At 37.7% G+C, this 27,291-nt stretch overlaps 1 protein-coding gene across 1 annotated transcript in view; it reads right to left on the bottom strand.

Annotated features, from left to right (window-relative positions):
• ABCA12 (ATP binding cassette subfamily A member 12) overlaps positions 1–27,291 on the bottom strand; it is a 144,821-nt gene that overhangs the window by 98,252 nt on the left and 19,278 nt on the right. The window contains exons 5-17 of the mRNA XM_087949413.1: positions 26,496–26,602; positions 24,813–24,992; positions 21,216–21,394; positions 20,066–20,148; positions 18,524–18,617; positions 12,212–16,066; positions 8,492–8,607; positions 6,862–6,959; positions 5,739–5,992; positions 5,546–5,658; positions 4,713–4,837; positions 3,601–3,774; positions 1,001–1,165 (exon numbers count right to left, since the gene is read on the bottom strand). Of these exons, the coding sequence (XP_087805539.1) occupies positions 1,001–1,165; positions 3,601–3,774; positions 4,713–4,837; positions 5,546–5,658; positions 5,739–5,992; positions 6,862–6,959; positions 8,492–8,607; positions 12,212–16,066; positions 18,524–18,617; positions 20,066–20,148; positions 21,216–21,394; positions 24,813–24,992; positions 26,496–26,602 (5,543 nt within the window). The remainder of the gene's footprint in view (positions 1–1,000; positions 1,166–3,600; positions 3,775–4,712; positions 4,838–5,545; positions 5,659–5,738; positions 5,993–6,861; positions 6,960–8,491; positions 8,608–12,211; positions 16,067–18,523; positions 18,618–20,065; positions 20,149–21,215; positions 21,395–24,812; positions 24,993–26,495; positions 26,603–27,291) is intronic.

The raw sequence follows: 27,291 nt of genomic DNA, 5'->3' as shown, positions 1-27,291 counted from the left end.
ATTCTATAAATAAGCAATAGATAAATTCTTAATGAATGTGATCAAGACGGGATAAAAAATGTCAGTGAAAATGCACTAATTATAACTGTAGGCCAGAAATAACAAAATGAAATTTTAGAGATAAATGCCAAGCTCGTAAATTAAGTAACAGAAGCCACAGGTAAAATATCAGAGATGCTTAGAGGGCAAGAGAACCTGTGCAAAATATCTTGAAATTATTGATCATTACAAAACTTTGATATGATGAAACTGAAGTTGCATTATGATGTGACTTCAGAAAAGGCAACTACAGATTTATACTTCACGAGAAGAATCTACCTATATATACTATTAAAATTCTTGTATCTGTAACCATTAAGTGGATGAAACAGTGTCTAACAAAATTAACAGAGTTGGAAGGGACCTTGTAGGTCATCTACTTCAATCCCCCACCTAAGCAGGAGACCCTACACCATTTCTGACAAATGGCAGTCCAATCTCTTCTTCAAAGCCTCCAGTGATGAAGCTTCCACAACTTCCAAAGGAAAGCTGTTCCATTGGTTGATTGTTCTCACTGTCAGAAAATTTCTCCTTATTTCTAGGTTGAATCTCTTTTTGATGAGTTTCCATCCATTATTCCTTGTCTGGCTTTTGAGTGCCTTGGAAAATAGCTTGGCCTCTTCCTCTCTGTGGAAGCCCCTCAAATATTGGAAGACTGCTATCATGTCTCCCCTGGTCCTTCTCTTCACTAGACAAGCCATGCCTAATTCCTGTAACCGTTCTTCATATGTTTTAGTCTCCAGTCCCCTAATCATCCTGGTTGCTCTTCTCTGCACTTTTTTTTTGTTCTCCTTCAATGTGACATTGTGGCTTCTAGTCTCATAATAAGAATCCTTCCCATAATATGTTGGAACTGATTATTTGACTTCTATGCAAATTAAACATTTTCTAGATTTCTGATATTTTTCATCAGTTTTTTGTAATTCCAGCTTCTAAAAATTAACACATATTAAAAACAAACCTTAGAAAGTGGTGCATGTCTTGCCATCCTCAGCTTTTTCAGGGAATGAATTGCATCTAAGAGCGGATGAACATCTGATACAAGCTTCATCCTCAAGTGATCCAAGTCTCTCAGAACTTCTAATGCCTTATCCACAGGAATTTGAAATTCCTTAGGGAAAAGCATCTAGAGAAGCCCACAAAAAGCAACATCATAAACAGCAACTTTAGATTTTGCACTGAGATTTAGGGGTGTTAATTTGAGCATTGCATACTGCTAGATAAATAAAATCTCTACTTGAATATTAAATTTAAATATTCATATAATTCCAAATATTTCAATGAATATTATAGAATCACACATTAAAATATCTGCTACAAAGGAGTACATATACAGTTCAGCTATAGTCTTGGAAGCACAGCAAAAATTAATAGTGGCAACAATAACACAAAGACTTTGAGTAAAATCATAAACTAAATTTGTTTAAGATATTGTTTTTAAATGATTGGAACAATTACAAGTGTAATTGTTTTTCAAAATACATTATAGTTGTTTTTTTTCTATTATTATTATTTCACTGGAAGGTTTAAAAAATGTCAGAATAAAACCACCTCCATAGAATCTCAGTTCATTCTTTCAGGGATTGTTTCAGAGAGGAAGTGAAGAGATTTGATCCCTCCATCCACTACCAAAGCAATCACTGAAGAGAAATAGGCTTGGAGGCAGCACCTCAAACTACTATGTCCCCATCTTTTAAAATCTTCAATGATAAAATGTAGTTAACCATCTGCTGCACACCTCTGCTCAGCTAGATGAAGGGAGATCAGTGCCAGCATATATCCCAATGGGGGAATTAAGCACAGTCCTCCTTAGTCAAACCCAGCTCCTGGTAACTACAAGGACATGCCCATTCAATTTTTTAAGCAAAAATATGGAAATGATTCACCTCTGCCTCCTCCAACAAGTTTTTTCAACTTCCCAGTCTAGCTAATAGCTCTGAGATTTCCCAATGACCTTTCAGGGAAGTTTTAACCAGATTTAAATCAGATTAGCTTTTTTTGTGATTAGTCAAAGTCCACTAGGTGTTGCCACCTGCAATTATATAAGGGGAAAAATCAGGCTTAAATCTAATTAAATCCCTTTTAAAGCAAAATGCATTTGTATGTGTGTAGGAGTGTGACATTGAACCCACTTTATGTATTTCATAAATACAGAATAAATAGTCTGTTTTCTTCCCTCTGCTACTGTATATGAAACATACCGTATTTATCGGCGTATAACACGCACTTTTTCCCCCCTGAAAATAGGGGGCAAATGATGTATGCGTGTTATACGCCGATATAATGTTAAGAAGCCTTCGGTGAATGCTGCTGGGATCGGGGATCAAGGACACAAATGAAAGAAGGGGAGGGAGGAAGCAACCGAAGCCTGTCCTTCTCTCTGGGTCAGCTCTCTCAGTCGCTCTCTCGCTCCTCCACCAGCACAGGAAGAAACTGCTTCAAAGAAGCGGGGCTTTTCCTGTCGCCGCAGCTTCCCTGAAGCGCCCGTTTCTCCCCCCCCCACCCCGCCCGCCCGCCCGCCCGCAGTGCTCCGTTCTGCCTGCCTGCCTGCCTTCGTTAATGGTTGAATCGGAACAGCTTCGGCTGAGTAAAAGAGGCGAATAGTTATTATTCTCAGCCGAAGCTGCTCCCAAACAACCAGAAACTAAGGCAGGCAGGCAGGCAGGCAGAATGGGACACTGTGGATTGAAGCGCGCGCGCGGGGTGGGAGTGGGGGTGAAACGGGCGCTTCGGAATAGCTGCGGCGACAGGAAAAGCCCCCGCTTCTTTGAAGCAGTTTCTTCCTTGGATGGTGGAGCAGCAGAGAGCGAAGCCTCCTTCTCTTCTCTTTCCCCCGGTCCTTGCAAAAATTTTCTGCTTGAAACCGGTCCCTGGTACAAAAAGGTTGGGGACCACTGATTTACCTTATAAGTGGTAATAATATTAATAAAAAAAAAGTTCTGAGCTACCCTTATTTTGCTTCAAAGTTTTTATTTAGAAATTTAATTTTTTTTCCTGAAATTTCCCTCTTAAAATGAAGATGCGTGTTATACGCCGATAAATACGGTACTTATTTTGCTAATAAATGCTACTATTTATTAACACCTTACTTTCACTTCAGCAGTTTATATGATGCTACTGGTGCTCCATAATTGTGTCTGGCATCTATGTATAGGAAAGTATCCTCGTCTACGCCAATTCCTTCCTTCCAAATAAAGCTGCTAAAGAGTCATCTCTAATTATAGAGTAAGGGGCGTGCATCAGTGCACCAAGTGCCTACTGTCCCTGTCCTATTGTTTCTTTTTATTTTTCTTATATGTATCCATTTCAGGTACTCATAATTACGTTTATACTTATACCTATTATCTTATAAGCGATTAACAAATCAAATAAATAATAAATAAATAAAATAAATTATACTCATAGTATTTTAGTTTCAATCATGTTGGACCACAGAGTTGCTCAAATTACATCTGGTCCCATTAAATTATATCCACCACCCATTAAAATTCCAATGTTGATCTTGTGGATCTTTCCCATTGTGCATAGAATGGCAAAGAAAACCAAACTCATGAAACAAACCTTGTAGATGAATTTGTAGACATCTAAGTAACGCAGAAATGTGATCCCCAAAAGATAAGACTTGTAAGCCCTTTCTGTAATGGAGAAGTTGCAGAATTGTTTTGCTATAATTTCCAGCTTAGCATCACCAATATCAGTATTACAGGACTCTAGCTTCAGTATTTGAAATACCAGCTGTATTGGCATGAAAAAAGCAGAATGGTAAATACTAGGCTCTCTCTTAACAAGGTTAAATTAAGCAGCTCTCTTTAAAATCACAGACCTAGATCACTTAACAAAGCAGCAGATAGATTCCAGTTGTTACAACAGGCAGCTTCTTAGCATCTTGTAAACAAAATCAGGAATCAAAGCACTCCAGGTTCGTGGGGCTTTAACTATTAATATAGTAATTTTTGTATCTTGCTATTTTATGATCAAGAACAATAACTTATTGATGAAGTGCAAACATATGCTATATTCATGTTTCCAATATTGTTGCCTGGCTTAACCCTTCCTTAGTTGAGTATGACCTAACACAGACTTTCTTTCCTCTTGTGAATACATCTATTTTTATTGCATGGTGACATAGATTATATGTGTTTACCAATGCAAAAACTTGCCCTGTATACTTTCCAAAAATAAAATCAGAAACATACAGCATGATCTATTATTCAGCCCACATTTAATGTTGTGTAGCTTTTTATAAACCTTTTTTAAACAGATTGATAAAAAATGTGAAAAGCAGAATTAAACCTTCTGGAAGGCCTCTGCTTTTTTTTTTTTTATGTGTAGCTTTCATCGGGGATATCATCTGACATTCAGCCAGTTTATTTTTAATGACTGTTTCAATAATTATCTTTATATCAATAGCACTGGGATTTAAATATTTTTTTCATCTATGTATCAGCATCACTTTTTTGCCTGCTGAATAGAATAGAATGCCAGACTACCGTAGCTGAAATGTTTTGATTTAGAAGAGAACTTACATTATTAAACAGATACACCAGTGAAAAAGATGAGTTATCCACTGTTATCAATCAGTCACACCTGATTTTTTTTACACAGATAAGCGTGTATGATATAATCTATGACAAGTCATCTAAGCATATAGTTATTATTCCCAAGATACTTACCTTTGTTTTGTTTTCTGAAAGAGGCATTTCTGTGAAAGCACTGATACTTTTGGTAGACAATCCTACAATATTTTTGAGATCATTCTTGAGGCCATCAGTATTTCGGAACAGATCTATGACCATATCTTTAAAAAATCACGGGACAAAAGTTTAAAATTAAAAAGTTTGTTTTCCTCCAGTTTTCATAAAATACTATAAACAGAACACTTAAAAGATGATTTGCAAAAGAAAAGTGCCTTATGTTAGAAAGTAATAAAGTGAATAAGAAAATATTCAAAACGTTTATTCCCCTATTTAAAATTAATTTGTATTTTTATCTCAAAGAGAAGCTTGAGCCACATACATTTTCAATTATTTGCTACTCACATTTAGGTAGTATTTTGTTAAAATAAAAAAAATCTGATTATATAAAAACAACTATTTTCATACTTCTTCAATTTCATCTGACTCTTTCATTGCAGAAGCCTAAGAAATACATTCTTAAAATGAAATTAAATTCCCTTCTTGGTTAAATCTAATCAACTCAAATTAAAATTCAAAAACTGTTATTTTGTCATCAGCAAGTTGAGAAATCCCTATTAATTCAGACAGTATTATTAGTCAGTAACTGTATTTTCTGAATAGATATGGACAGCTCATTTAAATCTCTTTAGAACAGCAATTTATTTCCCTTTGGGATTTGTGGTGGAGATAGGTTGCCCTCAAGTCAGCCTTGACTCCTAATGACCACACTGAACAAGTCCATGAAGATTTTTTGGCAATGTTAAAGGAAATAGGCAGAAAACTGTAATAAAAATATCTATCCATACATAATTGCTGAAAGCAAAGATTACCTTGTTTTCTGGAATGTGGTGTAATCTTAGTGATATTCATTATTGAAGTCAAAGAAGAAATATACTTCAAGTTATCACGGAAATATTTAAGTTGAGGGACATTTTCTTGTAACCTTTTTGAAGAAAAGAAAAGGAGTAAGTATTGGCCCTGTCAAATAGATACTTGCTACAGATTATATGCAAAGAATCTTACCACTTAATGTGTTGCTGAAGCTTTTGGGGATTCCCAACAATTATTTCCTGAAATTCTTGGAAGAGTCTTCTGTGGCTAATTAAATTGGACAGTGCACTATCACTTTGGCTTCTACTATGAAGAAGCTTCTTGTGGAATTCACTTTGACTGCACAACTCAGCAAAACTAACATCAGCAAGCTGGCATGTTTGCTGCAACCATCTAATACTCTCGAAATCACAAAGGAGTGATGTTAGGTTTTGCAGATGGGTTAGCTTTAAACAATCAAAACAGAGACAAAATTAATCACAAATGAATAATAGAAAGCAATGAAAAGAACCTACCCAATATTGAACGGAAATACTCTTTCATGACAATGATGGAAGTTTTTGCATATAATCAGGATTGGTTTCTAGGTCTAAGCGAGTAAGGCAGTTGCCCAGAGTTCCAGATTTTAGGGGACACTAAAATTGAAAAGACTTCCAAAATACATAATATGAGTATAAAATATAATAAGCTTTCCCTCTTGCTTTAGAACTTCTACACTTTTTGATATACTTATTCACAAAGTCACCAGAATGATGGTGAGCAGCACACTAACCAAATGTTGAAGAAAATATATTATAGCTATGGACCTCAGAAACCTGATAATATTACTGGAGCAAGACAAAGGTCTGCCAGGAAAATCCAGAGCTGAAAATCATAACAGTAAAGCTAAAAAAAAAAAAAAAAAAAATCAAAGGAAAAAAAGGAACACGAGGATGCTTTTTAAAATTCCTAACAAAATCGGAACATGAACCAAAAAGGAGGGGGTATTAGAATATGATTTTATCTAGCACCTAATGACTAGAGCTGGTCCTGATATAATATAGGGTGAAAAACTGGTTTCTTCTAGCTCCAAAAAGCAAGTTCAGACCCTTTTCAATTCTGCTCCAAACTGCGCTTAGTGCAGGACTTCAGAGGCATAGCTGAAGAAACAAGGGGAGGGAAAATTTGGAGTAGAGAATGAGCTGGAAGGGTACACTTCTCTGTCCATTTCCCTAGCAACGCTGCTCTACAAAAAAACAGCTAGCTAAGCTTCAAAAACTTGTTAATATTAATTTCATATTATCATTGGTATTTTTCACATCCATACCATACTTACTTTTAACATCAGAATCTCTGGAACTGTGGCAAAAGGACTTCGAGAATTAAAAAGAACTTCTTTTAGCTCTCTTATTTTTGGAGGAAGAGTACCATTTCCTGTAAGAAACAACACCTTCTTGTCTTTTGTAATACATTTTATAGATTTCCACAATCTCTGCAGGTATTTTGAAAACCACTGAAACTTAAAGCAATGTTGTTCCAGCAAGTGTTTGTCTTCTAGATTAATTTATTGAATGGCAATGGAGATATATTTGATTTCTGTAGTTTAAAATAGTTGTAAGTGAAAGAATTCTACCCAGAATTCAGGGGGAAATTATATTTAACCATCATGAGCTGAATCCAGCCTTAAAAGAAGGATGTCGGAATCATGCACACTAAACAATACTGCAGACCACTCTTTTCTTTATTACTCCATTTCATGTTTCAGCTCTTTTCAAGCACAAATAAAAACAATGTCTGTATTGACCATTCATTCCAAAGAACATTCTAAGGTTCATCCAGGGAATAAACTTTCAAACCAGTACTCCATCAAATGTTTGTATCAACTTTAGGATGTTATTTGTTTCATCAAATAGCTTTTCCTTTGAATGAACATCAGAACATATTTTATTTTTTTAGGTTTAAGCTAGAATCACTCTCACAAAATAAAAGGCCTGAATGTAAAGCATTTCAAATCCATCTGTGTTAACTAAAATAAAGAATGTTTCTCTTTGCAAGTTTTCAGTTCATCATCCTAGGTATCAACCAAGTATCTTCTTTAAATCTATGATGTTCTGAATAGTGCAGTCTTTGTCAGCTCAGCTGGTGCCACAGCAGGAAGCTGCAACTTCTTGATGTATTTTGCAAAATTCTTAGATGCCAAGTGCTCTGATGACAATGCATATCACTGTTACATGTTGTTGTTGCTGTTATTGTTGTTGTTGTTATTTGATCTATCACTATTGTTGTATGTATACTGAGAGCTTATGAACTGGAGACAAATTCCTTGTGTGTCTAATCACACTTGGCCAATAAAGAATTCTGATTCTAATTCTAATATACTACAGTTACATTAAGCCTTGTGCTACTATTGATTTTAATGAAGTGTAAACAGCTGTCAGCTATGGAATTCATCGCTGCCACACAGTTGAAGAATGTGGGAGGGGGTGATGTAAATTGAGTAGCTCTTAGTAGACAAAATATATTATTTTGATAGTTTAAGGTTACAGAGTGAGGCGCAGAGAAGAATAAAACTTACTGTGGGATTGGGGCACGTGATCTGGTGATGAGGGAAAAAAGGTGGGGGTTGTAGCTTGGGACTGTGTGGGGAAGTCGGGAAAAAATCAGTTCTGGACTTCCCCAGTATGTGCCAGGTACTGTTCCAATAAAGGTGTTTTGAGATGGCATGTGTCTTGGAGTTACTGGAAGGAATGGATTTTCTCTGGAACGCTGACAACAGCAGGTGCATGTTTATTAAATGCTGGGGGAACAGACCCAGTAGGATTCTTCTTGATCAGGCTTCCTGGCTTTTATCTGGGTATGAATTGCCATCAGTATCACCACAGAGCACCTAGTTGCTATTAAACTCTTTCACAAGGTGAAGATTTAAAAACAAATATATTGCATGCTATTATGGAAGTATGTGTTACCTGATAATTCATCGTCTGGCCCTTGAAACACATTCATTATGCAAATGAAATAGGATGAGAAGTTACTATTATGAGATGTTTTTAGGAAGACATTTTCAAATTCTGAAAACAGAAACCTGGGACAAAACAGAACAAAACAGTCTCATGTAAAGTCACACACATTAAAGAATGGTTTGCAATTAAAAGAAAGTCTTCAATTTACCTAGAGCAGCACTAAGCCAATTCAATTCAGAAAATGTACCCAAATGTTCCTTTATAGGAGTTAACAGATCCTAAATAAGAAGAGTTCTACTTCTGTCGGTTGACTTATATCACTGAATACTTTAGATATAATTAACAAAATACCAAGATGATCTATCATTTTTCTAATTTCAAACTAGATTTGGGCTAAAAAAAACCACCAATCAATAAGATTCTCCCAAGTCTTTCCAAATGAATAACTTAGACTTTAGTTTAAAATTTTCCTCCCAATTTTAATAACAAACCAAATGAACAGATCTGAAAATCCACTGAGAGCTGTGTTACACAACCCTAGAGATCGGTTCTAGAGATTAGATTTTCTTCAGAGTGAGAAACTTGATTTTAACTTTAAAATTGCAGATTAATCCTGAAGTTATTGAGTTTTGTTTAATAAATCTTTAAGACTGGATCGTTGAAATTATTTTAATTGGAATTTAAAAAATTAATTACTTTAATTAATTAATTTAATTTTAATTGAAACTAAGATGCCCGATGTCTGTCATGAAGAGGTCTTAGGATGACACTGGGACTGCTGTGGCAGGTGCTTGGTAGCATAGACTATACAGATGCGCTTTTTAGTGCAAGGGTCAGAGGGGCCTGCCATTGCCATGAAGCAAGAGCAGAAGTAGGCAACTGAGGACTACAAACAGTGCTGCTGTTGGTGTCAGAGGGCATGTGGGGCCAGCCATATGCTGGTCTGCCCCACTTAGGCCACGTGCCTGTCTTTGCCCTGCATAGAACTCATCTGCACAGTCCAGAACCCCAAGAAGCTAAACACACTGGAGGAACTGGAGGTGGTGAGCAAGAGCTATGGAGCTGAGATTGGGTCAGGAGTGCCTAATTACCATCCAGTTCATGACCATCATGCCCCACTGCTCAATGGGCTACACTCATCAATCTGGGTTTGAGAATGAAACTTCAGAGTGGTTTACTTTTCAAGCACACGCTGGAAATCTACATATTAGAGGGGGCACATCCTATTGAAGAACACATCAACGAACAAATCAATAATAAAGACAAAGTTGCAGCAGTAATGGAGAATCCCAGTTTGCAGGAGCCTGTAGTGTACACCAAGGTGGACTGGAGCCCAAAAGACTTGGACTATATCTGGCACCTTTGTATCAACTTCTTTATAGCATTATCTTGAATTTAACAGTAAAAAATATTCATATCACTTAACATTTTTAAAGCAGAGGTGGGGAATGATGGCCCCTTTATAACTTACGGACTTCAACTCCAAGAATTCCTGAACCAGCATGGCTGGCCCAGGAATTCTGGGAGTTGAAGTCTGTAAGTCATAAAAGGCCCATTGTTTCCCACCCTTGTTTTAAAGAATTATTTTGAAAGCATCCAATAAAACATAGAAAGAGTGGCTACAGGAATTGGATATACCTAGTCTAGTCTAATAAAAAGAAGGACTAGAGGAGACATGATGGCAATGTTCCAATATTTGAGGGGCTCCTACAAAGACAAGGGGTCCAAATTATTTTCCAAAGCACCAAAAGGCAAGAGAAGAAACAATGGTTGGAAACTAACCAAGAAGAGAAGCAACCTGGAACTAAGGAGAAACTTCTTAACAGTGACAAGACAATTAACCAGTGGAACAGCTTACCATCAGAAGTTGTAGGTGCTCCATCACTGGAGGCTTTCAAAAAGAGACTGGATAACCATTTGTCAGAATTCAATTCAGCAGTGAGAAAAGTAAGGTTTTACACTTAGGCAAGAAAAACCAAATGCACAAATATAAAATAAGTGTCTCAACAACAGTAACAGTGAAAGGGATCTAGATGACTTAATGGACAACCACTTAGATATGAGCCAGCAGTGTGCTACAGCTGCCAAAAAAAGCAAATGCAATCCTAACATGTATCAACAGAAGATGAGTATCAAGATCATGTGAAGTGTTAGTACTGCTTTCACTGCATAGTAAGACCACACTGCTCTGTCCAGTTCTGGTCACCATAATACAAAAAAGATGCTGAAGCCCTAGAAATAATGCAAGATAATTAGGAGTCTGGAGCTAAACCGTACGATAAATTGGGTATGTCTGGTCTAGTAAAGGAGTGACATGATAGTAGCCTTCCAATACTTGCGGGATTGTCACAGAGAAGACAGGGTCAACTATTTTCAAAAGCAGTTGAAGGCAGGACAAGAAGTATTGGGTAAAAGATCCTTAAAGAGAGATTCAACTTAGAAGTAAGGAGAAATTTTCTAATGGTGAAAACAATGAATCAGGGGAAGGGCTTGCCTTCAGAAATTGTGAGTGTTCCATCACTGGAAGTTCTCAAAAAGAGATTGGACAACAACTTAGCCAGAAGGGTATAAGGTCTCCTGCTTGAGCAGAGTGTTGGATTAGCTAAATATGAGTCAGCAGTGTGCAGCAGCAGCCAAAAAAGCCAATACAATCCTAAATTGCATTAACAGAGGGATACAATCAAGATCAAGTGAGGTACTAATGCTACTCTAAAAGTCTTAACATGACCACATCTAGAATACTGCAACCAGTTTGGGTCACCACACTATAAAAAAGATGTTGACTCTAGAAAAAGTGCAGAGAAGACCAACCAGGATGATTAGGGGACTGGAGACTAAAACATATGAAGAACGGTTACAGGAACTGGGCCTGGCTAGTCTAGTGAAGAGAAGGACCAGGGGAGACATGATAGCAGTCTTCCAATATTTGAGGGGCTGCCACAGAGAGGAAGGGGTCAAGCTATTTTCCAAGGCACTCAAAAGCCAGACAAGGAATAATGGGTGGAAACTGATCAAGAAGAGATTCAACCTAGAAATAAGGAGAAATTTTCTGACAGTGAGAACAATCAACCAATGGAACAACTTGCCTTCAGAAGTTGTGGGAGCTTCACCACTGGATGCTTTGAAGAGGAGATTGGACTGTTGTTTTTGTCAGAAATGGTGTAGGGTCTCCTGTTTGGGCAGGGGTTGGACTAGATGACCTCCAAAGTCCCTTCCAACTCTGTTAATCTGACAACATTTTAACTCTCCTTTCCCTACCTGTAGTCATTTCCTCTCCCCTTTAACTCAATTTTTATAAAATGTGTGCAGATTGAGGGGCAAGGAGGGAGAATGCTACCTTTGGACTAGATGACCTCCAAGGTTCCTTCCAACTCTGTTATTCTATGATCTAACTCAAAACAAAGAGGAAATAGAACAATTTCTATTTGATCAGAAAATGAATTTTGACAATCATGTGAGATACTCAAGTGTACCAGTATATATGAACACTCTCTGCTCTGTAGTAAAGTCATCCTGTCAATAATGCATAAATATACATTTTAAAAAAGAATTATGAACCAGACATCAATAATTCTGCCCTGCCGGAATCCTGACATCTGCATCATTCTGAACATTTTATACAATATTATTTCTCATGTCAACTTCATCTCAAAAATGTTTCTTTTCTCCTGAAAAGAAGAGAATGAATTTCTCTTCATTCAACTAATTATGAAACACATTACTTACTGTGCAATCAAATTGCTTGGAGATTGCGCTTGTTCCCATTCCTTCCAAAATGTCTTGTTTAGAACTGTTTCTGCAATCATCAGAAAAGGGTGCCTAATACGATCAAATTTATATTGCAGCTTAGTTCTTTTTGACAGAAAATTTGGATCTGGATTTGCTTTAAACTCCTTTAGCGAATCCAAATGATTTAAAATAGAAATACTGACATTAAATATTTCTGGAACTGATTTGTTGTTATCCAGAACTTTCTCCATCATTTCAAAGCCATATCTTGCATTCTCAGTTTCTGTATGGTACCATTTGGACAACATAGCCCAAATCTGTGAAAAATTGCTTTTAGATGGAATAGAGATTTCATCTTCATTTTTTTGTGTGGCTTCATTCAGAGGAATGTTCAAATATGTAGAATCTTGAAGCTGCTTAAAGAGTATTGCTAACTCACTCCAGTCTATTAATTTGTCAATGAAATTTTGTATATAATATTCTGTTTCATAACCTGAAAACAGCAAGGGAATTTTTGAAGGGTTATAAGTAACATCATTTATACCATCAAGAACTGGGATGAAACAAGTTGAATTAATTAATGGTAATTGTTTGGAAATTTTTGCTAAAGTTGCATACATCTCCTGTATCCAAGGATGTTGGAAGTCAAAGAGTATATTCATTTTCAAAAGCAAGCCAGAAGAAAATTGTAGTGATTTGATGATGCATAATAAATCATTTGAAAAATGCACATTATTTTTTTGGTAAAGATTTGTTAATTTTGTCTGCTGGAAATTTTTTATGGAGAAAAGGAAGAAGTCAATAAATGTTTGGTTTGTTCTCTTTTCAAAATCCATAGAAGAGAAAAGCAGTTCACAATGGTTTTGGTTATGTACTTCAGAGAGAGTGGTATTTCTAAACAGCATTTGAAAAATTATGTGAATTATATCTTGAGCATTGCAATTATGTGGCTCTCCCATTTTGTTGGTCCAACTATGTAATAATGGACTTAGAGTTAAATATAAGATATCCACTGTTTTTGTTTCATTTCTATCCCCTAAGAAAGATTCACTGAACTCCTTTTGAAACAGAAATTGTGAAAAACCATACAAGGTGGCAATTTTTCCTTTCTCAGTTTCTTCCAATTTGCTGTCAGAAAGTATCATTGCTCCTTGATTCAATATGTCATAAATATTTTCAAAGATTTTGTGGCTATTATTAGCCAATGGGAGGATGGTTTCTAATTGACTGATGATAAATTGACGCACAAACCTTTGCTGAAATAACAGCTTCCTAACAGCAATATTAATTTGTTCTGAAGTGTTAATATGTGGGTTTTCTTCATTATATTTTGGTAGTACATAGGATAAAAGTTGAGTTAACCCTTGCAGTTCTGAGTTAAAATGAAGGTCAGAAGCATTATTCAGTAAAGAAAAATGTTTATATAATGTACTTAAAAAAAGTGAGCTATACATTACAGGCCGTAGTTCTCTATGAATATTTACAAAGGCCTTCAACTCATTTGACCAGGATTTTTTAGCGGTATTTTGGATTCTTTGTACTAATTGTGAAATCAGATTTACATTTGTTTTACTATGATAGTTATTCTGAGGGGTGAGGAATGGTTTCAGAATGTCTTTTATTACTGAAGATTTAAGAAAAAAATCTGAAGATGTCAAAGGAATTTCTTCTTTTGAATTAAAAGCCCGTGGTATTTCCACTGGAAATTGGGTAGTTGCTATAGATATTACCTTGTGGATAGTTTTCCATATCATTGTAAATTTTAAGTTGATCCAATTTAAAAACAATTCATTCAACATTCTTGTAGTTTTGTTTAATATGTGTTTGATTTGTTCTGGAGAAGGATTATTGTAGAAAAGTCTTTGAAAAAGAGCATCGTTAGGTGATAAAAAAGTATTCATATTTTTTCTAAAATAAGTTTTATAATCTATGCCAGAACTGGAATTTAGGAACAATCTGAACATATCTAATACCTCTTCTAAAGAGGAAACTTTCATGCCCCAGCTTAAAGTTTCAAGAAACTTGTATGTTTCTTTTTCCTTGTTGGCTAATCCAATGCCAACAAGAATTACTGCTTTTCTGGACATTTCTAGCAGTTGAATATACTGCTTTGTATTTGTCACATTCTGTTTCGAGTGCAATATTTCTGCGGTCTCGCTCAAGATCTCTGAAAAATTATTCCATTTTGATTGATGAACACTTTTGCTCATTTGTAAAATCTTTGCTACAATCTTTTGATGTTTATTATGTAGCAAAAAAGAAGGCACAAATGTTTGATTCCAAAATGATGGTCTATCCAGGATATTTTTAATATCTGGTACTGTTTCTTTAAAAATAAAAGGACTCTGAATGTATAAAGCAGAAATTTTGTCAATTATATTGTTAAGCAATGGTTCTCTGCAAGTCAGATTATGTTGAGACAGATCAAGAGAAAAGGCATTTAGATTTTTATCAATCTTTTCTATCCAGGAATTCTGGTGTTTATGGAGTCCAATTAATTTAGACAGAAAACTGGATGAAACTTCTAATAATCTGATGAGACATTGAAATTCACCTGGGAAGTGTTTCCTTTTGTTTCCCTGGATTATTTCAAAAAGTGATGCTGGTTTGAGACTTTTTGTTGTAAGCTGAAACAATTGGGTAAACATATAATGATAGGTTGTTTGGTTTTCAAAATCCAGAGAAGAGAAACGAAAATTACATTTTCTTTTACTTAAGGCTTCCTTTAGTGTGGCATTATTGAAAAACACTTCAATTGTAATGAGGTGGAAATCTTTGACAGTGCAGTCTGAGAGGCTGTTGTCAGCCTGAATGTTTTCCATTTGAAGAAGGCTTGGTGCTAAATACAAGAGTTGCAACATTTTTGCTTGCATTGAAGAATTATGCCACACTGGAGTCATATATAAATCCAGTAAAGATAATGCTTGTGAAAATCTGAGAAGGGAATCTGTTTTGTTAATATTAAATGCTTCTGTCTGACTGGGATCAGAAAGTATCTCTATACCCTTCATAATTAACTGAAATAATTTCTGTACAGTTTCGTTGTTGGTATTCATTAGTGGATTAACAATAAAGAATTCGCTGATGTACTTTTTCTCCAGGTCCTCTAACACTTGTAAACTTTTCAAAATAGTATTTAAAACCATCGAAACATTTGTTCCCTTGATGCTCCCTGCATCATATTTTTTCAATAAGTGATTTACAAATTTAATCATTTGCTCTAGTTCTTTCTTCAAAGGAAGTCCAAAATTATCATGGTTGACATACAGATTGTCATGTAATGTATCTAAAATCTGTCTATATATAAGGATGTCTGTATCACTCCATTTTGCAGACCTCAGTTTTTCAACAATGTGCCAATAAATGTTGAATTCATTCCACTGAGATTCATTAATGGAATTTTGGATTTTCTGCATCAGATTGGTCAGGGAAGAGATCAATAGGTAGTTATGATTAGTCCTGCTATTTGTTATGACACTAAAGATTTTCTGAAGTTCCAAAAGCTTCTCAGGAAAATTGTCAGTTGTTGCAGGCTTAAGCAGAAGGTTTACTAATGATGGCACTTCTTCCACTGAAGTTAAGTATTTTCTATATTTTTCAGGCAGGAAAAAGAATTTGAGGACAGTACTCATTTTAACAGTTTGCCATGCCTTTCTGGCTTTAAAAATAATATTATTTAAAAATGCGATATCCCTGATGCTCCTGTTTAAATTGTGGATATTTTGAGTTTCTTTTAAATCAAATAATGGCATTTTCTTCAAGCTATTCTGAGATTTTGTATTTCTTTTGAAATCCTTTAAAAAATGGCCAGTCTTAAGCTCTTCATCAGCAAAATCAAGACCTAAAAGATTCCTGTAATAAAAAGATACAGAGTGCATCATTTATAACAGAACAAAGCAAATGAAAATGCCATGAAATGCCATGAAATTTGTTTCCCCTTTCCAATAGTGTTTTTATAACTTGTCTTCCCACTGACCTCTTCCATACACCTTGCTTACTTCTATTTTTAACAAATCATATTTTGCTATTAAACATTATGCTTATGCTTATGACTGATTTTAAATAAGATTCCAATCAAACATGAAGAATTCCAGATATGGTTTTTCATGGTTTCTGACCCAGTTTTTTGTCTTCTTCCAAGGCACTCCCGCCATTTTAGTTCCCAAATTCCTCTTTTCTAGCCAAACCTCTCTTTAAACTATAAAAAATTTAAAACTCTGTTAATAGCTTTTATTAATGTCAGTGGATGTTTCTTAAATGCTTACAGTACTGTACTGCAAAAGATATGATTGCTGATCTATAGGAGAGAGTTAATCTGTTTCTTCCTACTGCTTCAATCAGGGTGAAAACAGTAGCTCGCATGGGAGCATTTTCAGCAGCTCCACATTCAATTGAAATATGGCAGTTCAAATTTCATGCATATTCTGTTGAATTATATTTTATAAAGTGTATTATCATATGCTAAAGTCATACATAAATTTAGTTTATAAATAAAAAAGTACATTAAAAATAATGGCACTCATTTTTGGATAGACACATATAGTTCTTCTGTTGATGTTGTGTGAATACTGGCTTTTACATGTGTATACAGGCCAGTGGTTTTTACTACCGGTTCTGTAGGTGTGGCTTGGTAGGCGTGAGAGGGGAAGGATACCGTAAAATCTCCAGTCAAAGGTGGTATTTGCCGGTTCAACAAACTACTCAAAATTTCCACTACCGGTTCTCCAGAACTGGTCAGAACCTGCTGAATATCACCTCTGATACAGGTAATCCTCAAAGTACAATAGATCATTTATTGTCCGTTCAAAGTTACAACAGACCCCCCCACACCAAAAAAAAAACCTATACACAACAACCCTGTTTCAAAGTTCCAAATTCTACAGGACCAACCCTTACGAATGATTGGGTTCTATAGAATTCTTAACCTTGCAGAGACACTGCAGCACATCCAACATATCTAGTTCCTTCTCCATCCTGCCTTAACAGGTTTTCAAACAAAGACACTTTGTCTCCCCACCAAATTCCAAATGGCTCTCTTCCACCCCTCACAATCCCACACTTAGCTTCTGAAGATTAGCACAACTCAGGAGGCTGCGAAGGAGGAGGTCACATGGGAGGATTCCAGCAGCCTCCTTTTCAGCCTGTTGTGAAATCTACACAACACCCAAAGTAGCTGCATTGTTCTCAGCCAAATAAGGTTACAAAATGCAGTCTTTTCTATCCAGCATGAGGAGGAAAAATGTTCATGCTTTGTGGAATAACTCAGCAAAGCAACTTCTTTCTTTCAAAGTGGTAGAATGTTACACTGGTGTTCAGGGAGCTAAGGAATTCTAGGAATCCCTAGCTCCTTAAACAACAGTGTTCTTCTCTACTCCAACTTCCTGAATTCTGGATATCTTTAAAAGGTAAGTGTGCATTAGTGGTGGGGTGGAGTATAGAGGAGGCCCTTAGGGTTTTGGGGAACCCAGGATACAAGGGGAGAGCGTGGGATATCTCAGAGGCCTCCTTGGTGTGCTTGTGCCTGGACTAAGCCTCCCATTGTTTGCCCCACCCCTGAGTCACATTATGCTCTACCTAATGGCCTGTGCATTAATTAAACAAATGCTTTAGGAAAGCAGGGACAGGGAGGTAGTTAATTATGTACTTTATTTAATGTAATACTTGATTTATCATCGGGCTCCAGCTACCAGCCCTGGACGACATGTTCACATCTCGCTGTTTGAGGAAGTTGCACAACATTCTCAGAGACTTTTCCCATCCTGCTTACAATTTTATAAACTGTTGCCTTCTGGCAGAAGAGACAGAACAATTAAAACTCGGACCACACATTTTCTGAATAGCTTTTATCCTATAATTGCACTTAACAATGAACTTAAGGACCACCATCAGTGAACTATTGGATAGTATTACTTGGTCTGTTGTGTGGATGCTTGTGTGTTTTTAGGAGGCGGGGAATTTTTGGCAGGTGGGGTGGTGGTTGGGGATTGTCATTTGTGTGTGCATGTTGGGTCTGGTCTCTGGGTGTTATGTGAATTTCGTTGTATGTATACTGTGTATATACGTACAATGACAATAAAGAATTCAATGATTTCCAATATGAATGGTCAGGCTCCATTATTATCGTAAGTTGAGGATTATCTGTATTTCAGTCAAATACTGATATATATTTTATACCTGCTTTCTTAACAATATAAGAGGAACTAGAGAAATACTCAAATGATTGGAAGAAAACAGAGTAGTTTCTCCATTCCTTTTGAAGTAACACTTTATAGCAACAGAAAGAATAACTTTGCATAACTCAGAACTCACCTTAAAACTACTTTCATTCTGTCAAATAAAATCGGAATCTTTTTCGAGAAATCAGGTTGTTCACAAATGTAATTTACTGCCAAATTATTTTTATCTACAAAAACAAGCCAACAAATAAACGAATTAAATTACTAATTTTAATTATTATCTTTCAATTGTGAGAGGGTACTATTATTTTGTTACATCCCTGAGTCACATTATGCTCTCTGCCTGTAAAATAATAGCATTGAAAAAAACCTATAAATGCCCCTCTGAGGTTTTTTTTTTATGGTTTTCCAGAGAGTACAAAGCATGTATTCCACCTTAAGCTGATTTATATTTGTCTTCAGGGTTGTTTCAGATCATTATGAGGTATCTGTTTGCCTATTTAGAAATCTAGATAGATAAATTGGGACTGGCACATCACTGCCGGTGTTCATCAGGAAGAATGAATGAAGGGAACTGTTTTCAAATTTAACAGAGTAATATTTAAAATTAGAATCTTATACATTGGCTGCAATATTTATAGCAATGTCAGCATTTCTTTTGCTGAATAATGTTTTGGGGAAGTTTTTGGGAAGAACCATATTCAATTAACTATGTAAGACAGGGGTCCCCAACCACCGGTCCGCGGACCGGTATCGGTCCGTGGAACAAGTCCTACCGGGCCGCTGGTTTGCTGGGCGCCGCCATCTTTTTTCATGAAAAAGTGCCTCGGTGAGCTTTTCCGGTAGAAAGCTCACCGGAAGCACTTTTTCATCAAAAAGATGGCGCGCATTCGCTCGATGAGCTTTTCCGGTAGAAAGCCATTTCTACCCGGAAAAGCTCACGATCGCAAGCGCCGCCATTTTTTGATGAAAAAGTGCTTCCGGTGACATCACCGGAAGCACTTTTTCATCAAAAAAAGATGGCGGCGCCCAGCTAATGCCGTTACCGGGCCGCGCCATAAAAAAGGTTGGGGATACCGGGCCGCGGCATAAGAAAGGTTGGGGATCACTGATGTAAGAGACTTGAAGCAAGAACATTTAGTAATACAAGGATTTGGATCAACCTACAGGAGTTTCCATTTCATTTCACTGACTCATCCCACCTACATAAGTAGAGAAGGTATGTTGTGGATCCCGTCACTTGAAGAAATTCAACTGGTGGAGTCTAAGAAGAGACCCTTCTCTGCCAGTGTTTCCTGCCCTGTGGAACACCTTGTCCCAGAGACCAGATAGGTCTCCACTCTCCTAGCCTTTTAGAAGAGCTTCAAGGTTTGGCTCTGCCAATTGGCATGAGGGTCTATCATGCAAGCACGAGGGGGGAGGGTTGGTGGTTTGAAGGTACTTCCCTCCATCTAGTAACATTTCAATAGTTCCATTTAACTCTTTTCAATTTAGCTTTTAATTTTGTTCTTAAATATTTATTTTATGGCTTTTATATAATTTTATTTTACTTGCAAACCATCCAGAGTCAACCAAGTGTGATGGGGGATATGGAAATTTGATAACTAAAATAAATGAATAAATGACCTAAGTAACTTAGGTCTCTGATAAGGTACAATAAATGGACTAGTCTCACCTTGTTCTGAACAGTTCAAAGTAGATAGCCAGCTGGTCATATTTAAAATCATTTGGTGACTCTTATCCCTCTTCGTAAATAGCCTTTAAAACAAGAAAAGAAAAGTCTGATGATGCAATGAAATCAGGAATGAGCCAATTCTGGCTCATAGCAGTTTTCCATGTAAGGGACATGCTCAGCTCTTTTATGATATGCACTTTTTAAAAGTGTTTGAACAATGTCTCCGAAAAAATCCTGAAAGAACTAGAATTCATAGCCGCAGGGAAAAAACCTCCACTCACATTAAATTTATAACCAGTCCCATGCTCCATTTTTAACCTTTTTCAGCTATAAATAAAATGTTACTGTACCATGAAAGACCCAGAAGGGACTGGTTTAAAAGCAGCTTTCTCACCAGTGGCTTTCTCATATAACGCAACACCAGTGAAATTGTATGTGAAAAGGCTTTTGGGGAAATGTTGCAGAATGTATTAATTTGTTTCTCATATTTATTTCAGTGATTCTCTTCCACATGCTTCTTTCTTCTTTTCAACACTGTGGGTGGGGTGGGGGGCGGTTCTTCAGGCAGTTGAGGAGTCAGTACTGACTTGAACACACACACTCACAATAAAAAGAATTTGACAGTATGGGAGCTATCAAAGAAATGAATTTCTTCTAACCATTACCTAAGGCATTTTAGGAAAAGAAAATGGCAGCTGCTAGGAGATAGCCGCTAGTGAAACCATGCCACCAAAAGCTAACTGCCTCCATTTAAAAAAAAAAAAAAGGGGGGGGGGTAATGAAAACAAGGGCAACTGCAATCATTTGATTCAATGTTCCATTCATTATAAAGTGGAGGCATATTTCTTCATAAATATAATAATGCAGGCCTTTTTTGCTGCCAAATTTAATTTCACCATACATTAAAAAATCATAATGGTGGTCTATAAATTTACTACAAAATGATCAAATTTTTCCACCTTACTTTAATTTCATATGGAAGTAATCACCATCCATTGTGGAATAATTGGACACAAATTGATGTTTAGAAGGGGGGAAAAAGCCCTTAAATTATCTCAGTTCATCAAAACTGGGTTCATTTGTGTAACAGTCAAAAAGTACTGTTAGTGAAATCCTGTGTACAACAGTTTCTAGCTTCCATCTGTTTTACCTTTTCCTGCTGTGAAGAGTATCAGCCATGTCTCTCACTGTGGTGGCACCATGAATTATATCTGGAGTCATCAGGAGGAGGTTCCATATAGAAGTTTCATTCTGTACTTGGGAGATGAGTGATAAAAATGATCCAGCTTCCTGGACAAAAGCCATCTGGTAAGAAGGATCCTTCTGTAACTGGAAAGAGAAGCAAAAGAACATCTTTTAAAATACAGTATGAGTATAGGTAGTCCTGAAGTTATGACTGGTCACTTAATGACTGATGGACCTCCCCCTCAACAGAGCTACTTATGATGTTTTTGGACTTATGACAACTGCACAACCCCATCACATGATCACTCTTTGGGCATTTGGTAAATGGTTCACCTTTACAATGATTTGTACATCCCGTGGTCACCTGACTGCAGTTTCTTACATTTTTTGATAGAGTCTGGTGTAGATTTCTATAGGGACACTGTCATTCAGGTGGAAGGTGGGAGGCTTGGGGAAGGGTCTCTGTATGGGGTTTCTGTTTCTCTTCCTTGCTTTGCCTTGATGTAACTTTCAGGATCTTGGGAGGGGGGAACGGAATGTGCCTCGAGCCATTTGTCTTATCTCATCTCTGGAGAAGAGCGGCAGCATTGCCTTGGAAACTGGAGATTATCACCTTCTCAACCTGAGTTTCTCATAACGTCTTTACACCTCAGGATTGGCTCGATGATGGACTGGGCTTTGGGAGGGGCTCTGTTTGCAATGGTTTAATCTAACATTTTGAATGGGAAATCTTAGTTCCTGCCTACATCTTCTTGCTTTCACAATCTTCCAATAAAATTCCTTTTGAAATGGCTTTTGTTTCAAGAATTCTGTTTTCTTGAGAAGACTGGTGAGGCAGGACCTTACACCCCTTCCAGCTGCCTTGATTCTATTATTTTGACTAAGCTCATATTGATGATCATAAATCAACTGAATTTCAGATAAGCTAATCGTAGGAAAAGGAGAGCTCAGTATCTCTCATTTATGTAATTTGCTAGCTAATATAGTGGGCTCCACACTCACACCCGTTTTTTCTCAATGACAGAGCAGACCAATATTTAAATACCCATATCTATCATCACATGGGCAGGTTTCTATTTACCGTATTTGCCGGCGTATAAGACGACTTTTTTGCCCTGAAAAAGATGCCTCCAATTGGGGGGGTCGTCTTATATGCCGGGTCGTCTTATACGCCGGCAAATAGTAATTGGGAAGCACTGCGGCTGCCAGCGGCTGAGGCACTTTGCGCACCGTGGAAGCGAATCCCGTGAAGCCGAAAGGAGCCGCTGCTGCCATTGCAAAGCGCTGCCGTGCTCTTCCTTTTGCCTTTCCCTTCCCGAGGCAAGCGGGACTGGAGCCGCGTGGAGCCGCACCAGCGGTAACAACTCCTGACAGCCCCAGCCGGATACCTCAGCAGAGCCGGGCGGTGTGAGCCTCGTTTCCTTGGGAGCTGGGAGAAGGCTGGCTGCTCCTTTCGGCTTCATGGGATTCGTTTCCACGGTGCACAAAAGTGCCTCAAAAAAAAAAAAAGTGCAAAAGTGGAAGCGTGCGGAAGAGGGGCGAGTATATAACAAACTATATTTTGAGTGGAAATGTTGGGGGTCGTCTTATACGCGCGGGTCGTCTTATACGCCGACATATACGGTAACAACTTCTTCCAATATTTTTCATCATCTGCCTTTATCCTTGAGCTGAAAGAAATTCTGTTCCTTCTTTTCAGATGCATAATTGCAACTCTTTCATCCATAACTATTAGGTTTTTTTTCTTTTACAAAATAACCAGCTTAAAGTTTGTACATGCATGGTAACCAAATAGATAGAGTGTGGAAAAACTGATAACTTTTTTAAAAATGGATTAAGGGAGCTCTTTTCTAAGCAGTTTATGAAAGTTATATGTAGTAAATTACACTGCTCAAAAAAATAAAGGGAACACAAAAATAAGACATCCTAGATCTGAATGAATGAAATCTTCTTATTAAATACTTTGTTCATTACATAGTTGAATGTGCTGACAACAAAATCATACAAAAATTATCAATGGAAATCAAATTTAGCAACCCATGGAGATCTGGATTTGGAGTTACACTCAAAATTAAAGTGGAAAAAAACATTACAGGCTGATCCAACTTTGATGTAATGTCCTTAAAACAAGTCAAAATGAGGCTCAGTAGTGTGTGTGGCCTCCACGTGCCTGTATGACCTCCCTACAACACCTGGGCATGCTCCTGATGAGGTGGCAGATGGTCTCCTAAAGGATCTCCTCCCACACCTGGACTAAAGCATCCTCCAACTCCTGGACAGTCTGTGGTGCAATGTGGTGTTGGTGGATGGAGCGAGACATGATGTCCCCAGATGTGCTCAATTGGACTCAGGTCTGGGGAGCAGGAGGGCCAGTCCATAGCATCAATGCTTTCGTCTTGCAGGAACTACTGACACACTCCAGCCACATGAGGTCTAGCATTGTCTTGCATTAGGAGGAACCCAGGGCCAACTGTACCAGCATATGGTCTCACAAGGGTCTGAGGATCTCATCTCAGTACCTAATGGCAGTCAGGCTACCTCTGGCGAGCACATGGAGGGCTGTGCGGCCCCTAAAGAAATGCCAACCCACACCATTACTGACCAACTGCCAAACCGGTCGTGCTGGAGGAAGTTGCAGGCAGCAGAACGTTCTCCACAGAGTCTCCAGACCCTGTCATGTCTGTCACATGTGCTCAGTGTGAACCTGCTTTCATCTGTGAAGAGCACAGGGCGCCAGTGGCGAATTTGCCAATCTTGGTGTTCTCTGGCAAATGCCAAACGTCCTGCACGGTGTTGGGCTGTAAGCACAACCCCCTGTGGACATCAGGCCCTCATACCACCCTCATGGAATCTGTTTCTGACCATTTGAGCAGCCACATGCACATTTGTGGCCCACTGGAGGTCATTTTGCAGGGCTCTGGCAGTGCTCCTTCTGTCCTCCTTGCACAAAGGCAGAGGTAGCGGTCCTAATGCTGGGTTGTTGCCCTCCTATGGCCTCCTCCACATCTCCTGATGTACTGGCCTGTCTCCTGATAGCGCCTCCATGCTCTGGACACTACGCTGGCCTGTCTCCTGATAGCGCCTCCATGCTCTGGACACTATGCTGACAGACACAGCAAACCTTCTTGCCACAGCTCGCATTGATGTGCCATCCTGGATGAGCTGCACTACTTGAGCCACTTGTATGGGTTGTAGACTCCGTCTCATGCTACCACTACAGTGAAAGCACTGCCAGCATTCAAAAGTGACCAAACCATCAGCCAGAAAGCATAGGAACTGAGAAGTGGTCTGTGGTCACCACCTGCAGAACCACTCCTTTATTGGGGATGTCTTGTTTACTGCCTATGCTTTCCACCTGTTGTCTATTCCATTTGCACAACAGCATGTGAAATTGATTGTCAGTCAGTGTTGCTACTAAGTGGACAGTTTGATTTCACAGAAGTGTGATTGACTTGGAGTTACATTGTACAGTGTTCCCTTTATTTTTTTTGAGCAGTGTATATTCTCCTCAAAGGGAGAGGAAGGGAAAAAGAAAAGGAATGAGAGATGAATGGATACTTACTTTTGAAATATGAGTTCTGAGTTCTTGAAAAAGTGACTCCAGAAGAGACATATTGTTGAGGCACAATGGCTGATAGATGTTTATTCCAAGAGTTTCCAAAAGGAGACTTTGCAAAGATGCATTCACTGATAGAACCTCACAGACAGCAACTTTAAGGTTTGCTTGTGAAGAGTTTTGTTTCTGCATCCAAATAGTAAAATGGCATATAAAAGTAATGAAATAAAATTATTTTGTTCAGTATGACTAGATACAGTTTTTCTAAAATGAGTTGATCAAATGTTTGGAAGAACATGATACAAGAAGTCCTTGACTTACAACAGTTTATTTAGTGACCACTCAAATTTACAACAGCACCAAAAAAAATGACTTACAACTGTTCTTCATACTTATGATCATTGCAGCATCCCCATGGTCACATGATCAAAATTAAAATATCTGACAACTGACTTTTTATGATGGTTGCAGTGTCCCAGGGTTATGTGATCACTTTTGTGACCTTCTGATGAGGAAAGTCAATGGGGAAGCCAGATTCACTTAACCATGTCACTAACTGTTTCTTTTTCCAAACTGGAAAATAATTCAGTGTCCCTCCCACTCACCAGGTCTGTGAATGAGGTTTTCTACATCCCATTTTATGAAAATGAAGGAAGCTACTTACTAGAATCCACCCCACAACCCAAAAAGTCCACTAACACTCCATGTGCTTGTTTACATGTAGTTATGCATATTTGTCTCAGTCTGTGTGCAAGGAAAGCTCATTTGAACAAAGTAAAAATACTGTATTTAGAAGTCTCAAAAGTCTTAGGATCACTACTTCTGTGCATGCCTCTGATAACCATAAAATTTCATAAAATAACTAGAATTTCATCCAGTGGAAAACCGTCCAAACTTTGCAACTAGGAAATTTTTCTAAAATAACAACTACTTGACATTGGGATGGTCCTTTGCTAAAAAAACAACAATTTTTTTTTTTAAAGTAAGTATCTATTGGGTTGTGACTTCAACAATGCTGGAAAGATATGGAAACTTAAAGCAAAGATGGAGCACTATATAATGCTGCCATGAGCTTCTTACAAAAGGTTGGTTATAAATCCAGTCCAATCAATCGTTTCTATTATTTGAAGAGAGGGAGGTAATAAATAGCTCTACAAATAGGATGGCTGTTGCATTACCGGTAAACCAGCAGATGGTGGGCTTTCCTGGTGGATGAACACAATTGATACTTCTACTGTATAGAATACTCCGTTCAGTCATCTGCTATTTCAGGTAGCTTCCAGGTGCATATAGCCTTTTAGCAATATACACTTTTTTCTCTTATTTTATGTTTCACTTGAAAACCAGCATGAAGCATGAAGTTTGAAGCTACTAGAAGATTAGATGCCCTAGCTTTCTTCAGGATGGTTAAGGTTTCAGTTATTTTAAGTTTAAATACAAATAAATTTGTTTCATGCTGTACTATTTGCACCACTAATATAAATTATTTTGTTTTTATTTGATGATCAGAATTATCATTTTTGCATTATCTATATTCAGTACACATGGGAGTATAAACAAATGACATTTGGGTGCTTTTTAAAGCTAAATTATTTATTTTATTTCTTCATAAAAACATTAAAATGTATATACCTACATTAACTTTAGGTAAAAGGGGGCATTTAAAGATGACAATATATAGACAATTACCTCTGCTAAAGTGAGAATATCATTAAGCAAGTATATTTTGTCATAGCTGGTTGGTGATGAAATATTTTCAATAAAAACTTTCAGATTGAATGTTGAATCAAGTATCCCTGAAAGTGAAAGAAGAAAATGTTTTACCTCATCATTACAATATAAAGCCTGGGATAAATTATAAAGAATCATAAAGAGGAAGAACCCAAATTCCCAAAGAGTACTGGGACCTAGTGGGGGTATTCAGTGAGAAACAAGGCAACATGCTACCTCCCATCCTCTATGCCAGTGATCCCCAACCTTTTTTACGCCGCGGCCCGGTATCCCCAACCTTTTTATGGCGCGGCCCGGTACCGGCATTAGCTGGCGCCCCATCTTTTTGATGAAAAAGTGCTTCTGGTGAGCTTTCTACCCGGAAAAGCTCACCGGGCACTTTTTCATCAAAAAGATGGCGTGCCAACAAGCAGCGCCCGGTAGGACTTGTTCCACGGACGGTACCGGTCCGCAGACCGTGGTTGGGGACCCCTGCTCTATGCCCATGAGTTTCTGCTGGGAGCTAAACTTCCCAAACCAAAGATGTACTCCATCACCCCAAGGGAGATGACTTCATTGACAAAAAAAACTTTCTAGGGATTTCATCCAGCTGGCGAAGTCCCACATGGTGGCCCCAGTACTGTTCAAAGAAAAGAAAGATGGGACAATGAGTTTGTGCGTTGCTTTTAAGGGGATAAATGTGTGTGGAGAACATGTACCCCCTTCCCCCTAATGAAGGACATACTAGCCCATCTGGCCTAGGGGAAAATCTTCA

This window comes from Notechis scutatus, chromosome 1, assembly GCF_049901735.1.
Source record: "Notechis scutatus isolate UNSWTSFEM ecotype Mainland chromosome 1, rNotScu1.2, whole genome shotgun sequence".
Taxonomy (NCBI): domain Eukaryota; kingdom Metazoa; phylum Chordata; class Lepidosauria; order Squamata; family Elapidae; genus Notechis; species Notechis scutatus.
Note: the sequence above shows the minus strand (reverse complement) of the source record. Positions and strands in the feature narration are given on the sequence as shown.